At 32.5% G+C, this 12991-nt stretch overlaps 1 protein-coding gene across 1 annotated transcript; it reads right to left on the bottom strand.

The window, feature by feature from the left end:
* Positions 1-328: 328 nt before the first annotated feature.
* Positions 329-12468, bottom strand: step (cytohesin steppke). The gene is made up of 8 exons (XM_070650832.1): positions 10732-12468; positions 7203-7329; positions 6307-6405; positions 6133-6232; positions 3731-3951; positions 3392-3663; positions 2051-2158; positions 329-1961 (listed from the first exon to the last, which is right to left on the bottom strand). The coding sequence occupies exons 1-8, from the start codon at positions 11731-11733 to the stop codon at positions 1809-1811; spliced, it is 2082 nt and encodes a 693-aa protein (XP_070506933.1). The 5' UTR covers positions 11734-12468; the 3' UTR covers positions 329-1808.
* Positions 12469-12991: the final 523 nt, after the last annotated feature.

The raw sequence follows: 12991 nt of genomic DNA, 5'->3' as shown, positions 1-12991 counted from the left end.
CGGTTCCCCTAACAAGTAAATACCATGCATTCATGATATGGAAATACCGCTACGCTACCTAAAAATTGTCTATTTGCTTGGTTTTTGGGTCTTTTTGTCTGGCTCTCGGACCTCTTAGCGATCAATCAAGGTTCAAAGCATTTCCAAACATTTTTGGCAACACAAAATTGTGCCCCTGTCTCACAGTTAACCCACCTCTGCTCTAAAGCCTATAATATTCTTCATAATCCCATCCACTTAACAATCAAGGCCAAAGCCTTCGTGAAATATATTTTTTTGTGTCACTCAAATAACGTCAATTAAACAGAAAGGAAATGAAAAAAGAAAATAAAGTTCTTCACGTAATAAACAGTGAACATTAAAAGCACTTTTTTATTCATATTTATGTCTCCCTAATATCCATTTGCATCCCAAGTCGAAATAGCAATTAAATATAAAAAAAATTTCATTTTAGCTCATGATGTTGATGAATATTTTTGCATGGGCAATGAGAGGAAAATAATGGGATAAAAAGGGGCTTATTTGGATGGTTCAAGGAGCTTTAAAAGGTTAAATATTTTCTCAAAGCTTTTCTTATAATTAAATTTTGGCAATTTTTTTTTGTTATGAAAATTGGAGATTTTTATTTTTTGAAGACTTAGAGACTCGATGGAAGGAATTTTCTTATTTTTTAATGGATTTTTGTGTTGCCGTAGAAGATCAATCAGCTTTGATTTATAAATAAGTAGCTTTAAAAGAAGGTCAAAGGACGACTATCGAGTGAATCGACTCTTGAATAAAACAAATGAGGAAGGCTCTGATATGGAGCTTTAAAGACTCTGATGAAGCTCATTTTTGACACAAAACGGAAGAATTATCTATGTTGAATTCTAATGGCAGACTTATAGCATCAAGTAAGGTTTCCCGAAGTCTAGATCTCGATGAATTCTCGAGATTGTACTGAGACCGAGACCGAGATCATCCGGGAACTTTCGGTCTCGATATCAAGAACCTTTACCATCAATATACAAGTAGCTTCCATTTGATAATCCAATAAAAGAGCTTTAACGGAGTCTCAAAACGTCCGGAGTGAACCCTTCTTCATTTGTGTCGCTCAGGACTTAACAGCTAAGTCTTGCCAACAAAATCTGTTCTAAAATCATCCATAACTAGACTTAAAGCTACTGATAGCAGCGAAAAAGAAACAAAGGCATAATGGTTAGACCCAAAGCTACATTTTTGCAATTGATGCCATTTAAGCCAAAGCAACAGAAGACACTACAGCCAAAATTGTCACACCTTCCTTATCATTATCAAATTCGATACAAATATTAGCATTATTGATACAAATAGCTTGTCAGTTCAACTTCAATCAATTTTAATTATGCATGACCTATTTTTCGAAAGGCTGCTCATTAAAAAGTTAATTTTATAGGCCATTGAATCTACTTTAATTGCTTCCCAGAAATTCCCATCTCATTAATCCCCTATCCAGTTCATATTCATCCACATCAATAATTTGTTTAATTACAAGGTTTTGCACTCTATACAACTTTATTCATTTTGATACACATTGTTTATGAGGTATGTCAATTGAATTATGAGACACATTTAACAATACTTCCATCAGTTTCTACGAAGTAAGTCATAACCTCAAAATAAACATTTTTTAGTGCAAAATAATTGATAAAAAATTTAAAAATTTTACATTTTCTAAAATCATAAATAATAAAAATAATAAAAATAATTGAGATTGAATTAAACTCATGATGACCTTGTCGCATATACATACGTTGTCTAGGCTGCTTACTTATTTATTATTGACATTACTAACTCTTGATTAATGCCTTTTTCTTCCTTTGTACCAAAATATCATAAAATGGATTATGGGCTATTGAGTGCTTTAGTAGTCTTATCCATTCGTTCTTCTCCTCTTCTGTTGCTGCTGACATACGATAAACATTGTGCTTACCTTCAACAACCTACGAAAATCAGAAATAATTTTATTTATATGAAAATTGATTTGCGGATATAAATTTAAATTTCAGTATATTATTTTGTGCTTTCTCACCTTCCCCTCTGAATCCGTTTTACATGCTTTAATGATTTCAGCACCACCGGTAGCATATAGCTCAAAGCAATGTTGCTTACTTTTATCGTTGGCCTTGCACTCACGAACCTGTATGAAAAAAAAGAATTTTTTATTTTTATTATTAGACATAAAATAAATTTCTTTTCTGCGATCAATAAAAGTTTCTTATTTTTAAAGTGACGATGAGGTCACTGCCCGAGTAGCACAGATGAAGAAGGGTCCGCCATTTAGTTCGCGTTCATTTTGCTGCCATAAATAGGAGGCTTTAATTTAATGTCAATAAAAGAGGTTTAGCGGAGCTTTAAAGGCTCTGTAGCTGAGCCTTCTTTATCTGTGTCGTTCGGGATTCCGAGCTGCATATGACTGATTTTTGGATACTATTAAAATAGCTACAATTAGGTTGTAACAAGATACTAAAGTTGCATGACATTAATTATGAAAATTCAAGATCGATTCCTAATGATTCAGACTTGCTTCCTATGCTGACCATTTTGCTTCCTATAAACTACTCATTGAAATCTCCTACAACAATCATATCCTACATTATGCATCAAAATTTTACTTCAATATCAGTAAATAATCCCCAAAATATGTAGACATATTGTCTATAAATCCATCTTTTCTGTCAACAATTCAAGCCTTATCGTCCGAAGAAATTCCTTTCATGAAGCACAATGTCAACATTGAACTTTACATTGTTAGCCGGTATTAGTCGATATTTTCACAACCTTAGACATTTCCTGCCTGTCAGTTTCTTAGGCTGAGATTAAAACATTGTATTTATAAGGAAATTTACTTTCTCATTGTCTAATCTTATCCTTTATGTGGATCTACATGCTTCTTTTGTATTCTTCGAAGCTTCTTATTAAGCTTGAACTTCTTCTTGATCAATATTCGCAAACTTTAAGGATTGCCTTAACTTTAGAAACTGGCAGACATTTTAATTACAAATTACAATTATTAGGAAGACATCCATAAACTTTTTCATATTGAATTATTAGTCAGCAAGTCTAATATTGTCTGACATTTCAGTAATTACTCATTAATATTTGTATCTATGCATAAAAGCCATTTGGGAACTTGTCGATATTGATCAAATTTTGTGTCAATAATCATAAATAAGCAAAAGCTTTTACATCCCCAACAAGTCATATTAGACATGTCCAACAACAAAGCTTAAACAGCCATTCAATCCATAATTATGATTAAAAAAGATTAACTTTAATGTCTCCAAAAAAACAAGGTATTTAGCATCATATGCTACTCGGTCATCAATATCTTGAACATCTACCATAAAAAATAATCGTTACGGATACTTACCATGATATTTTCTAATGGTATGATACCTCTTGGTTCTTTATCTGTTGTAAATTCAAAGTAATAAAGACAATTATCGTTGAGAATGAACCAACGTCTTTTCCAACTTTTATAACGACCGCCTTGCTTCCAAAGCCATCCTTCCTTATCAGGATTAAAGAATGTATGCATCAGATCATTTCCATCATCTTGTGGAATTTTGAATGGTTCAGTTCTTATTGATTCATAAAGTGATTCTAAAAGTTCACGTGGCAAATCTCCTCCATTATTGATGCCTGTAAATACAGAAAAAAAAGTTATAAAGTCAATGCATGGCTTTTTTAGGGCTCGTATGTCAATTACCTCGATTCATTGAAATGAATTGCTCAACAGTAGGCTTATCCTTAACAGATGGATTATGTAGTGATGTATTTAACATAATGATGGCAAAACTCAATACGTAACATGTATCGGCATTTGTAAAAATGTCGGGATTTAATTGACAGTAGCGCTGTGCAAAGCATTCCATCATTCTATCAATCTTCTGTGCCTCTCCTGGCAATCGAAACGACCACAAAAATTGTCTATAACGAAAAAATAAAAATTTTTAAGCATTAAAATTCACTTCTAGTTCAACCACAAAGCATCATGGTATAGTCTTCAATGTATCGATGTGCTGATTCTTCTTTTACGTATGACAGGCAAAAAAGAGAGCAAGCAGTGAGGATACATAAAACAGCATAAATAAGTAGCAACATAGTCATACATATTTTATAAAATACAAACATCTGGTGAACCGATCGGAAGTGAAAATAAATAAATGTATGATTGGATTTTTTTTTTGCACGCTTTTATGCTTGTACTTTGTCAATTTTAGGTTAGGATTTTTGTTAGTTCAATTTTAGGCACTTAGGAATGTTTGATTAAAATTGAAAACTTGAATTGTTGCGTGCTCCGACAAGAACTACCGGAATGTATGAACAATTTTGATTAAAAATGCATCAATGCAGAGAATTTCAATTTGAAAAACGCGATGTGGGAAATCCATCAAAAAATCAAATAATCCAAAGTCAGTGAAAAGAGCAATTCTGAATTATTGATAACAACGTAAACTCCTGAGGTAGATAAAACCGTGCTGATAAAAGCCTAATCTCCAAAACATGCCTCAACCTTTCATCTATCTCGTTCACATTCTCATTCCCATCGCATTCAACCAGACATCGAATTTTGATTTATTCAAATTCGCTCTTTTTACATATATTTTTTTTTCGACTTTAATCACGGCGTGTCGTGTATGTCATGAATATTATTACTGCTCTCACATATTTTTGGAGTGTGTATGTTCTGTCAGTTTGGTATCATCATGATTTGATGTTGATATGAAAGCCACAAATCGATTTGAATACGATCACATAAATAGAAAAAAAAGCATCAATATCTAGACATGTGCATAAACTTTTCCTATGGATGGAAATACAAAATATGGCATATCATGAAATCTGATAGATTATGATGCCATTACATTATGCCTACACATTCTATTGTTGTGTATAATGTAGCAAAAAAAATAAATATATTTCATCTGTACGAAAATGACATTGAAGGATTGTTCCTGAATATAATAATGTCATTATTATCGTGATTGTTGATGAAAGTATTCTAAAGAAAAAAAAAAGTTTTTGCAAAACTAAGGCTTTGTTATGTTCATCACCATAATGTCTCAAATTAAATTGACGCTTTGTCTGTCTATTTGCCAGGTTCTAGAACTACAGAATACAATGGCGAGCAGTTGATATTTTCATTTATAAAAGAATAATGATGTGAAATGATATGCTCTTCAATTTTTTATATTATAACAAAGTAGCTCGTGATGCATTTGAGAACGAAAACGAAATGGCAATAAATAATAAGAAATCTGAGATCTTTGAGAAATAAAAACAAAGTGAGTCTGAGTCGTCAATGTCAATGGCTGATAATAATATTTTTCTTATAAATAAATATCATTTCCTTGTCGTTGAACAGAACAGTCTGCGGAATTAGAGGTTATAGGAAACGATTCTTGATTCGGTGTGGTGGGTATGTTCATGGGATTGGGGGGTACGTTTGGGTTGAGAATGATCAAACTTGAGAGCCTTGTCTATATTATCATTCTTGACTCTGCACTTGTCTAAAAGCTCTTCATGTTAATTAAGAAGATCCAGAGACGTAGCCAGAAATATTTCAAGATTGGGGAGCGGGGATAGGGTTTACCAACAATCCTGCCACATCTCCCAACCATTCCACCCTCCCCTCATCCCTCATATCCATCAATACGTCCCTGCAACGACCAACGACGACTGCATTCTAAAGGCAATAAAACTGAATAACCAAATCCTGAATTTAATATCTTTTGATTCCATCCCTCAATTTTCCTAATGTACTGTTATCTTATCATCCTTTTCAAACTCATCAAGCCTTTCAACTCCGAAAAAAATTTCAATAAAATCCAGACATATTTCATCTCACATCAACCGCGTTTCATCATTTCAATCAGTCAAAAGCAACAGCTCCAGTATACCCAAAAACACATTCAATTTAATGGATAATTCAGGATTCATACTATTTCCATTAGATAAATTATATCCAATCACATTGCTTTTAAAATTTATTCCAATCGACTCGACTCTCTACAACCAGACTTCATTATGAATGTATTAAATCAACACGACATCGATAAATTGAGTTGGAAGACGGGAAAAAGAAAAGTTTTCTTCTTTTTTACTTACCTTAAAGCTTGCACTAAAATGAGATTCGTAAAGTCATGAAGCTCAACGAAAGCTTTTAAAACTTTCTCATTGAATGGATTTTTCTCGCCAAGATAGTCACCTAGTGATTAATGATATCAAAAAAATAAGTCAGTAAATTTCGATCAGCTAATGCTTCCGCTAATAATAAATTACCAATTGCTGTTTTATTTAATCCTTCGCCTTTGTATAGGAATTGCGCCACATCTTGTGGATCGTGTTTGAGCAGATGATTCTCGTATAGATATTCAATGCCTACATATGGAACATAAAAATTGAGAATTAATTTTTTGGATAGAATTTCATTAGAGATATGAAGTCTATTATCATTTAATGACTCCATCAGTTTCCTATTAAATTTATTTTGCTATTATTCTTCGCATTATGCGCCATTCAGTCGCTTTAAATGGAAAAGCGAAAGGCCATTAACGAGGGTGAGAGAATATTCAATTTTCATCAAAGCATGAAAAAGGGTTTTTGAGGAATTGCTTTAGCTTGGCGATTCATGAGTTGGATGAGCGCGATTAGTAAAATGGGAATTATTTTTAATATTGGATGTGGCAAGGAGATAATCAGAAGATTTATAAGAGAGGATTGTATGAGATGCAAACATTTTAGAGGTGTTTTGAGATTTCTGACTCCAAAAACTCAAAAACTAAAATTGAGGAATTTTGTTCAAAGGGGGAGGTTTGACCTGAATATGGCCCAACAATACAATACACTTGATAATATCCAAAACGACCGCTGTTAATCACATCCTATTGACTCAATGTCAATAATCCTTAATGTCCGAAAACATATATCGATTAATCGATTAAAAATCCGACTCAAGGCTTTCATGACTCTGACTTAGAGCCGAATTCGGTTATCATGCCAGAGTCACGTTTGTCAAGTGCCAGATTTCAGATCAATTAACCGACTCATGCTACTCAGGAACAGCTTTAACAGTCAATATTACCAAAATTTTCCCAACCTGGTAGATCCACGCTCCTCATAACTCATTTCACGTTGAGAAAACTCTCAAACTAATTTCCATTTATTGCTCCATTCACCTTTTTTCGGGTCCATATTAAATTTCTTTCGTCCTATCGACATTTGCTTCTCCTTACTGGAATGCTTACTCTCCGATTCATGTGATTCCATTTCTTGTACAACTTCACTAAGTTCATCCTTAATTTGCTGTAGATTGAGAAAATAAAAACAAAAAAAAAAGTTTGATTATTTTATTCCATTTCTGTACTTTTTTTGTCGTGTTACTGCTTGTACGTTCCAAAGCGAACTACGTGAAAGCATAAAATTTAATTTATTAAAGTTTGGGTAGCCTCTTCTTATTTTCTTTACTTTTTTATATTTATTTCTTTTCACTAGAGTCAAAGGATACGGCAGGGAGATGGAGAAAGGGGCAAAAAAAATGTTTTGGGTGACAGCGAAGAAATGAATGTCACGCAATGACACGAAGAAAAATTTTTCAGCTTTTATCGGCTGAGGTAAAGGAAGTTGAAATGTAACGACATTATTTAAGGGTTGAAATGCGATAATTAAAATCTCATTTGAGGTCTGCAATAAACAAACATTAGTTTATGTACATAAAGTCCTTTTTAGCTCATATTTATCATCATATCCTGATGATGACTGTGTAAGCATAAATCTGTTACTTTTTTATTAACCACATGTAGAAATAAATTTCAATTCTTGATATCATCATCATCTGTAAGCAATGGACCGCATTGCAATTTACAGTATCTATACATATTATCATATTATATGGGGAATAAGAAGCAACAAAATATAAAGCTAATATTAATGTAACACCATTATTCTTGACAGCTGCTTTTCTTCCTTTTTCGCACGAATAGAACAGAAAAAAATGTGAATTCTCTTATGGGGAAACTTTAGGTATCAGTATGCTATCAAGGCATGCTACCAAATATCACTGACTTAAGTGTGTACCCGATCGATATATATTGAAATTTTGGCACCAAAGCGACTCCTGGCCTTATACTTAGAACTAGGTGGCAGTTACTTGGCAAAAACAACCAAATCTGTCAAGTGGCCACCAATCGATTCTGAGGATGAATCCTGCATACTCGTCGCCGTGGTGCCAACCTTTTAATATGTGATGATCGGTCTCAGAGGATCTAAAATTTAAGAACTGTTCAAATTTAAAGAAATATTCAATTTTGGGATATGATTCAGATTCTTGAGCCCCATTCCTTTAAATTTTTAGATCAGAATGTAGGAAGGAAGTTTCGCTTTTGTGTAAATATACAATAAAGCTTGGAATCCTACCATAAAACATAACTCAACCACAATACTATAGAAGATTTATCATTCAAATTCTCATTTATATCAAGTTGTTTACTTTTATGAAAACTAATGAGATTTTTCCAGCATTAAAGCTCTATCTACTTCCGTTTCCCATTCCCTTTAATATCAACTCAACCCCAAAAATATCCAAATCTAGATTAATTTATTACAAAATTTTTAATTATTTACCACAGAATTTGGAGAATTTTGTTTTTTGTAAAAGATACTTGTAGGCATCACCATAGTAACTGAACTGAATTAAAATTATTACTATAATATTTTTGTATGTAAATTGACTTTTGAAAATTAGAGATTTTGTTTATTTTAAAATAGGTATTTGAATGAAAATACTTTAATCACAAAATAATTAGCTCATCTGCCTGAGATGCTTTTTACTAGAATGCGGTTGGAGAATCTTGCACATTTATTGATATTGCTTAATTCTCATATGCAATTGATTAAGTTTATAAAAGTACCTAAATTGGATAAAAAAACAAATTTGGAAACTTTTTGCTTTATTAAATTAAACTACCTAACAATTTAAATTCCAAAAGTCCTTTAAATTTTCGAAGTCTACCTGAATTATGAACCAAGTCGATAAATTCAGGCTCTAGATTGAATCTTTTATTTGCATATTTCGTGATACCAGAACTTGAAAACGACTTGGATTTAGCAAAAGAGTCGACACGAGTAAACCTCAACTTCGAGCGTGATACTTTAACATCTCTTCTAAGTTTCCTCAATCTAACGTAGCCCAGAGCTTCAATTTAGGCTTGATCTCGTACATTAAGCAGTCAAAGTATTGAAACTTCCGAAAAAGGACAAATTTGGAAATGCTTGGGACTCAAACCAGTGAATTTCGAATTACCATACCAAATTTGAGCTAAGAACCTTACCTATTCGGTCAATAGGGCACTTAACTGCTTAAAGTACACTTTAACCAAAGAAGTTCGTAAGTAAGTTAATATATATCAATATTCAAAAGGTTTCCATGTCATTAAATTATACATTTCTGTTTACTCCCGATTCATAACTTTTAGATCCTCGAAACTTTATTTTCTCAAGCACATAATTTTTTACTACTTTCATACCAGCAATCATAAAAATCACGGAACTTAAGATCTCCTAACAACCGTCAATAAAAAAATTATAGAAAATCACTATTCACTGCCCTGTTTCGGGTCATCATGATATAACTGCAAAGGACCAAGAAGACACAAAGAGCAATGAATAACATTCACATAAGTGAAGACGACAGCTTGCACATAAAAAACAAGGATTGATTTTTCCATTGAGAAACGAAATTTCACTTCGATTCTTTTTTATACTCAGTCACTTGCTCTATATCCTGCCAATTTATTCCAATAGATAAAATTTCCTTTAACGCCATGGCAGTGTTTAATGAGGTCTTCGCTCTCAATTTTCTTTCTACTTCCTCATACTCCAAAATTGAACCTTTTTCTATCTGCTATTTTATTGTAAATTGGGACATAAAAGGCTGTGAGGAGATATGGCAAGCAAACAAGGAAATGAAAAGAGAGAATGCCTTAATGACTTTTTCTGTTTTGTTCTGTATTTTCGGGGAATCCTTTTCGATTTAGCGGACAATGGTTAAATCTCATCAATAACAAATGAAGTAGCCCAAAGGGACATTCAAATTAATTTTAATTTCAAATTTATAGGCTCGGAAGTTTTAAAGGGATGGAGACTTCCAAGCGATTTTTTTGGGGATCAAATGTAGATTTTTATGAATCCTTTGGGCATTTTTTTGATATTGTCAATTTCTGATACCGTAATCAATAATAATGTTTATGGCAGCAATAATCTACAGCAACAGGATTGCAGGAATACAAATTGGATTTAAGAGGAATTAAACTGGAACTACAGAGAGGTATAGAAACTAACTAAACGAAATATTCACTTTGTCTAGATATATAGCCAGGGTTATGAACTACATATGAATAATAGAACACAACTTCAAGTGCTGAACAATTTTAGAAAGCTTGCAATTCCATTCTACATTCCATATCTCTCACACGGAAGTCAACAGCACCAACAAATAAAGCAGAGTATATTCAAATGCAATTAATGGAAAGTAAACCTTTTTTTCACAAGATTACTACAGCTATAACGACTGTACAACAGAGAAACTAAATGGCGTCAATTTGTTGTCACAACAAGAGGTAAAAACAAATTAGCATGTAGCCGCTAGGCTAATTCATCGTATATGTAGTATATAACACATGATTACAAATGATGATGATGACAATTTACCTGCTTATTGTTAGTACAATTCCATTCCGATTTACAACTTGACATGATACTGCTACTTAATGTCAGTTTACTTCCATTACAACTACACTTATTTTGTAGATTTGCACGATTTTGTATATCACTATTTTGCGATGAACTATCTATAAACTCAATTGTACTATCATCTAAAACTGATATTGGTGTTAAGGATGAGGATGTTTCATCATTATCCGTATACAATAATTGTCCACATTCATCAAATATAAGACCATCACGATTTTTAGCATTCAATAATTGCCGTCGATTGATTAATTGACCATTTTCATTAAATACTAATCCTATCCGATGATGCATATTACTATTATTGAGTCGTCCATTACTACTACTACTACTGCTTACTGTTGATGGCGTTGTAACAATTGTATTTGATTCATTACCATTAATTGTTGCTTTGGTGACAACACGAGTTGTTACTGTACGTGTTGTCCGACTAAATTCTTCTTTCTTATTGTATAATAAAATATTATTACTAAAATTATTTGTTGTGAATTTTGGTTGTTGCTTTTGAAGCTTTTGATGATGTCTCTTTAGTCTCTCACTTGTCTCAACATCATCATAATCATCATCATCACCATCTATTGCACTATAATTCTCCTCATTTGTTATTAATACTCTACGCATTTGATCACATTGCTCTATATCATCTATTGGCGACACACCAAATGATGGCGATGATGTTTTTGATGAAAATTTACAACAACAATTTGTACATGAATTGCTATTTGATGATAAACCATCATCATTATTATTATTATTGCTACTATTGTTATTTAATTTCAATTTGGAAGGCTTTGTGTGGAATAGTAAGTCTTGTTCAGACGATCCTCCTGTTACGCCAGCATTTGATAAATCAACACAGCTCTTTTGTAAAAGTTTACTACTATCTAATGATTTCTGTTTCTTTGGTTGTCGTCTTAGTGAAAAGAACCAATTGGTTCTTGGCTTCTTATCGTTACTAAACATTATTGTTTATTGTATAATTCTCCACTTTTACAGTTGTTCCAGCTTTTATGATTAAATTTAATTAAATCTCATGTAATGGACTTGAAATAAAAAAATTATTATTCAGTCGGAATCTCCCTCATGTATTGGTGTGGATATATTGCAAATATGTGCTAAAGAGAAGAGGTTCTGACTCGACTCGATGACTGTTGTTGTTGTTGCTGTTTGTGTAAATTTTTTTCAATTTTTCTCCTCTTTCTCCCCAAAATATATATAATATAATACGTACAAAAATTGGATAGAAGGCACTTTAAATGTATTATAAAATGAAGCACTTTGTTTTATGTTTATGCTGCGTTGATGTGGAAGTTATGCTGTTTATGTTTATATATGCTGACTCTGATTTTTTGTTCCTTTTTTTCTGCCTGTTTAACCAAATAATTCACTTTTCCTTCTTATTTACTGTCGCTAACACTGCTGTTGTTATTGTTTTATATTTTCCTTTTTATGCTGTATAAAGCCTAGCGCTTTGGCTAGAATTTTAATATGGTAATTTCTGGGAGGGCAATATTAAAAGCTAATATTTCAAGAGCAATCATTTGCATGAAATTTTTGTATACTGTCAATGCTACAGCATCCAACAATAATAATCAACATTGAATGATGTAAAAACATTCAACATCCAACATTGACTCTCTCAATGTTTTCTCTCTCTCGCTCTCTCAATTTGGGTTGTTGTTGTCTTGCTACTTGGCAAATTGCCTGCAAAAGATAAAGGAATTTTTTTTTTCTTTGTATCTCTCCGACTATACGCTCTTGCCACACAGCATTTTTTCGTTAATAGCACATATTGCCGTAATAATATTATTATACATATATATGCTTGTTTTTATTTATACACATTTTTTTCTCTGTTTCCAATTTGCCTTGGACTTGGTCAATTGTTGTTTTGTTGCTGATTTTTTTCGGAATAATGAATAATTCTCGTGTAGTCATCAGCATAAAAATATATTAAATACATGTGAAACTTCTGCTGTTTCTCACAATTTTTTTCTTTTTTTCATGCTCATTAATGGCAATGTGGCAATCAATTAAGGACTACGGCATCATATGCTTATACTCACTCTTCCTTAACCAAACAAAACAAGAGTTTTTGCTGGTTCTGGAATGTGGGCGGGCACATTCAATTTCTGATGTTGATGTTCAGAACAAAAAATTAAATAAAAAAGTTTTTTTTGCATTATTTTACTTCTTTTACAGAAGATTGCTAATCTGTCAG

Source organism: Chironomus tepperi, unplaced genomic scaffold (genome assembly GCF_022539635.2).
Source record: "Chironomus tepperi strain 1889 unplaced genomic scaffold, CSIRO-AGI_Ctep_v1 contig_449, whole genome shotgun sequence".
Taxonomy (NCBI): Eukaryota; Metazoa; Arthropoda; class Insecta; order Diptera; family Chironomidae; genus Chironomus; species Chironomus tepperi.
The sequence above is the reverse complement of the archived record's forward strand: the minus strand, read 5'-3'. Positions and strand labels throughout refer to the sequence as shown.